Below are 5,419 nucleotides of genomic sequence, written 5' to 3' on the forward strand. Positions count from 1 at the left end.
CGCGGTCCTGGGTGTCTGTGCGTGTTGGGTGTGGGTACTGGGTCCGTCCGCACGGTACTAGGTTTCTGCCCCACAGCGTGGTCCTGTGTTGTACCGGGGACCATCCTTCATTCCACCACGTCCTGCCCCTGGATCTGCATGCAGCCCAGGCCTTTGCCGCGACGCAGCGGTGCAGCCACTGGTGGCGTTTTCAGCCTGGTTACCGGGCTGCACGACTGCGCCGCAGGGAGGGGCTCCCGTGGAGATTCAGTCGGAATCTGCCCTTCCCACCGGGCAGTGGAGTGTGGTGGTTTGTTTTTGAGACAGGGTCTTTCTGGGCTGCCAGGGTGGAGTGCAGTGGCGTGATCACGGCTCACTGCCGCCCCAACCGCCCAGGCTCAAGTGGTCCTGACTCCTGACCCGGCAGAGCGGCTGGAACCGCAGGCAGGCGCCACCGCACACGGCTGAGCTTTAAATTTTTGTGCAGATGAGTTCTCACTCTGTGGCCCAGGCTGGTCTCAAAGCTTCAGGATCAGGAGATCTTCACTTCCCTGTCACACCCCCTGACCTGTGCCCTGCTCCATCCTGACCTGTGCCCTGCTCCGTCCCCGACCTGTGCCCTGCTCTGTCCCCGACCTGTGCCCTGCCCCGTCCTGACCTGTGCCCTGCCCCATCCTGACCTGTGCCCTGCCCCGTCCCCTCACTTGTGCCGTGTGCATTTCCCCCTTGCATGTGCCATTCCTGATGGGCATTTAGGGTCCTTCCTGCTCTTCAGGTGACTCAGCAGCCGGTGCCCCTCATTCCCACAAGCCCCTTCTCCAGTGCACGCTGCCCCGTGGACCTGCGGTTCTGGAGCGCTGCCTTCATCACGTTACTGGCGGTGCCCGTCCACGCTCACAGGGCCGCTTGTTTTGCCCACCAGCCCTGCCTGCGGTGCCCGTCCCTCACAGCCTTGCTAACATCTGTGTGCAGCTTTTTTTAGCTCTCCCCAAACAATCTGGGCATTTGGCTGCCAAGCGCCGGAGCCCTCGAGCTCTCAGTGCTGGCTGGAGGAACCCAGGCCATCGCATGCCCGCTGGTGCCAGTTGTGATCGGGTCCTGGCCATGTTCCTCTGGGAGGCCGGCCGCTCACCTGTGACCGGGGGTGGCTGTGGTCCCTGTCGTGTGCCCACACCCAGGTTATTCTCACTTCCAGTCATGCCCTTCCCGATTCTCTGGCCAAGAACTCCAACCAGTGCGTCCACACCGCAGCTCCAGAGTCAGGGATCCCCCCACCCGTCTGCCTCACGATGTGGCCCCCATCCCCCCACCCGTCTGCCCACGACGTGGCCTCCCTCCTCCCACCTGTCTGCCTCACAGTGTGGCCTCCCTCCCCCCNCCCCCCACCCGTCTGCCCACCACGTGTCCTCCCTCCCCCCACCCGTCTGTCCACAACGTGGCCTCCCTCCCCCTCACCTGCCCGCCTCACGGATGTCGCCTCCCTTCTCTGCCCTCCCCACAACCGCGTTTCTTCCCTCTCACCCTGTCTGACCCTGAGAAGCTCAGAGAATCAGTGCCCCCTCTTGGTAGCCTGGGAAGGCCTCTGCCCTCCTCACCCAGCAAGGGCTGGCGTGGCCTCACACACACGTGGACTCACAGCCAGACACGGGTCCGTCGTCAGAGGTGGCCTGGTTAGGACCAGGCAGAATGCCGCTGGGGTACACGCAGGTCCCAAGGGAGACACCCCAAGGACACCCGTGACGCCATTCTGGCCTTTGAACCATGTAAATACTTTCTTTCTTTTTTTTTTTTCTTTTTGAGACTGAGTCTCGCTCTGTCGCCCAGGCTGGAGTGCAGTGGTGCGATCTCAGCTCCCCACAACCTCTGCCTCCCGGGTTCAAGCGACTCTCCTGTGATTCTCCTGCCTCAGCCTCCCGAGCAGCCGGAATTACAGGAGCCCGCCACCACCCCCGGCCATTGTTGTGTTTTTAGTAGGGATGGGTTTCAGTATGTCCACCAGGCTGGTCTCCAACTCCTGACCTCCAGTCATCCTCCCTCCTCAGCCTCTGAGAGCGCTGGGATTACAGGTGTGAGTCACCTCACCCGGCCTCTCGTAAACACTTTACACGTTCAAAATACAGTTAAAAAAAGGAAGAAAGAAAAACCCTAAAATAGAACCGAGACAGAAGAAGTGACCCAGCTGTGTGTCATGTTGATGCGGTAATTACAGGGGGCAGAGTTACTGTGATGATTTTTAAACGCGGAGATTGAACTTCAACACTGGGAAACTCTGGGGCGGGGAGGGCGGGGAGGGCGGGGTGGGTGGCAACCGCCTCCCCACAGCCCCGGCCGCACGCTGCTCCACTCCTACCCCTGGTTGGGGCACTGATGGGGCTGTGCTGCTGCCGTGAGACGCTCCCTGTGGCACCCGCAGAGGGTGGTTTACGTGGGGAGGCAGGAGCAGCACAGGTGTGGGGGGCTCCCGGTGGGACCCCGTCCTGTCTCCAGGGCCCTGCTCCCTGTGCACCCTTCCCCTGGCTCCCAGCCGACCCTTCTGCCCTCCTGACTCTCCCCAGCTCCGCCGGGGGACGGCTATGTGCAGGCAGACGCCCGGGGCCCCCCGGAGCCCGAGGAGCACCTGTACGTCAACACCCAGGGTCTGGACGCCCCTGAGCCGGAGGACACGGCGCCCCTGCAGCCCAAGGACAGCCCCAAGAAGGATCTGTTTGATATGCGTATGTGGGCAGCGTGGGGGAGGCCCCCGCCGCGTGGCCCTGCTGTCTGATGGGGGAGTCACAGCACCCCCCTCCCCGGGATCCCTGGTTTGATGGGGGAGGCTCATCCTCCTCCCCTTGAGATTCTCCAAGTCAACAAGGGTGGTGGGGAAGCCCTGTCTGTTTCCTGTTGGAGGCCTTGTCTGATGGGGGCGGCCTGGACTCTGCTGTAAAAGGGGCCAGTCTGGCGGGGGGGCCGTTTCCCTTCAGGGAACGCAGCTGGGCTGTGTGGTGGGTGAGGCTCAGCCCTCCTACAGGACCTCGTTCCTGGGGCGTCCCTGCTGAACTCTCCAGTCTGACTGGGGGTGCTGCCGGCCCCCACCCTGTGAGAAGCTCCAGTCTCTCGGGGGTGACCCACCTGCCTCTGTCGGAACGCCCCGTCTGAAGGGAGGGGCTTCCTCATTCCTTGAAAGAACGGTCCACGTGGTGGGAGGCGGCGGCCCCCTCTGTGAGACCCTCCAGGCAACAGGGGAAGCCAGACCCATGCTCCACGCCCCGTGGACTCCTTAGTCTGAGAGGGGAGGCCTTGCCTTTTCTCCGTGGGACCCGCCGCCTGCCGGGGCTCGGGTGGCTGCCTGCTCTGTGGGTCGTGCCCCCGACTCTGGGTCTCCCTGGTCTGATGAGGTCTTCATGTGACTCCTGGGTCTGAGGGTTCTTCCTACGGAAGTCCCAGCCTGACGGGGGAGGCGCAGCTTCCTGCTTGAAGGAACCCCTGGTCCAAGGAGGGAGGCTCAGTCCACACCCAGACGCAGTGGCTTGTCCGGGCGAGCCCATTCCCTCCTTCCCCATGGGATGACCCAGCCCGAGGGAGGCCCCAGTCTGAAGGCGGAGGCTCGTCCTGCCTTGCCAAAGGTGTCGCATTCTCTCCGGATTTCCTGCAGCGTCCACGCTGCCCTCCTCCGGCATGGAGGGGTGTTGGCTCTGAGCTGCCGGGTGGGGTCCTCGCCCGAGCCCCGGACACCTCCCCCGCTAGCTGTAGGTTTCTTCCTTCCCTCCACCATCTGACAACGCAGCTTCTTAGCATCGCAGTAATGACACTAGCGAGCACCCAGTGGGCGCCTCCTCAGCACCAGGCGCTGCACGGCGCCCTCAGACGGGCACGGAGGGGCTTGAGCTGTGAGTTCCCTCCGAGGCAGGCGACCCTCAGGGCGACCGGACTGACCGCCAGGCAGCCCCGGTGAGGGAGGGTGGCGTCTTGTCCGTCCTCCGTGGAGAGTCCTGGGGCTGCTTCTGATTTGCCACATGGGCATCCCGAGCCAACCGCTGGCCGGAGGGCGAGGTGAACATGCAGACTGGGCAGGCTAGGAGTCGGAGCTGGCTCAGCGCCAGGGTCCGGGCAGGAGGACTCCGGGGACCAGGAGCCAGAGGAGTGCGAGGCCACCCCAGCCACAGGGAGACCAGGCAGTGAGGGTCCGGGCGGGAGGACTCCGGGGACCAGGAGCCAGAGGAATGCGAGGCCACCCCAGCCACAGGGAGACCAGGCAGTGAGGGTCGGGGCGGGAGGAGTCCCGGGACCAGGAGCCAGAGGAATTCCAGCCACCCCAGCCACAGGGAGCTGCGTCTGCCTCAGGGCCGGGGTCCCGGCACGGCAGCGTCTGAGCTGTGCTGCGTTCTGCCCGGGGAGATGCCCACCCCCGCTTTGCAGTGAGGGAACTGAGGCCCCGAGGAGGCCTGCGTGGGCTGTTGGAGTTAGTACCGTTGGAACCTTCAAGAAACCCCGGGCAGACCGTTACAGGGTTTTCGCTGGCGCCTGGGACCAGAGAGGGAGCCTGCTGCTGTGCGGGCTGTGTGGCGTGTGCCGGAGGTCGTGGCCAGCGCAGTAAGGCCAGTGAGGAAACAGGAGGGGCACGCCGCGGGAGGGAAGCCCGCCTAACAAGGCAAGAGTGAGAAATAGGAGTTAACGTCTGAAAGACAGAGCTGCCGCCGCCCGTTTACAGCTCAGAAAACCCAGCCCGGGCTTCCAGGCCACTGCACACGTGAGCCACGGTGCCCACGGGGCTGAGCGGAGTGCGGGTCCCACACGCTGTGGGTGCTCGGTCAGCGCAGACCGATGAGTCATGGGGGCCTCCCCGGGGAACCCGTTCCTCCCAGCTCTGGTCCCAGCAGGAGCAGCTGCCCGGCCCCTACACGGCCCCTGCGCGCCCAGCGCTGCTGTCCTTGGCCTACAGGACCCTTTGAGGATGCCTTGAAGCTGCATGAGTGCTCAGCGGCTGCGGGTACAGCAGCCCCACTTCCCTTGGAGGACCAGTGGCCCAGCCCCCCCACCCGCCGGGCCCCAGTGGCGCCCACGGAGGAGCAGCTGCGGCAGGAGCCCTGGTACCATGGCAGGATGAGCCGCCGGGCGGCAGAGAGGCTACTCCGCGCGGACGGGGACTTCCTGGTGCGGGACAGCGTCACCAACCCTGGGCAGTACGTCCTCACCGGCATGCACGCGGGGCGGCCCAAGCACCTGCTGCTGGTGGACCCTGAGGGCGCGGTGAGTGGGCACATTCGGGGGGTCCGCGGGCATCCGACCCCGAGGGCGCGGTGGGTGGGCACGGCCGGGGGGTCCGCGGGCATCGGACCCCGAGGGCGCGGTGGGTGGGCACGGCTGGGGGGTCTGCGGGCATCCAACCCTGAGGGCGCGGTGAGGGCACAGCCAGGGGAGTCTGCGGGCATCCGACCCCGAGGGCGCGGTGAGTGGGCAC

At 65.3% G+C, this 5,419-nt stretch overlaps 1 protein-coding gene across 1 annotated transcript in view; it reads left to right on the forward strand.

The window, feature by feature from the left end:
* The window catches only part of SHC2 (SHC adaptor protein 2), a 37,627-nt gene that overhangs the window by 23,842 nt on the left and 8,366 nt on the right, over positions 1-5,419 (forward strand). The window contains exons 11-12 of the mRNA XM_017520153.2: positions 2,535-2,693; positions 4,901-5,208. Coding sequence (XP_017375642.2) covers positions 2,535-2,693; positions 4,901-5,208 — 467 coding nt within the window. The remainder of the gene's footprint in view (positions 1-2,534; positions 2,694-4,900; positions 5,209-5,419) is intronic.

Source organism: Cebus imitator, unplaced genomic scaffold, assembly GCF_001604975.1.
Source record: "Cebus imitator isolate Cc_AM_T3 unplaced genomic scaffold, Cebus_imitator-1.0 Scaffold805, whole genome shotgun sequence".
Classification (NCBI taxonomy): Eukaryota; Metazoa; Chordata; class Mammalia; order Primates; family Cebidae; genus Cebus; species Cebus imitator.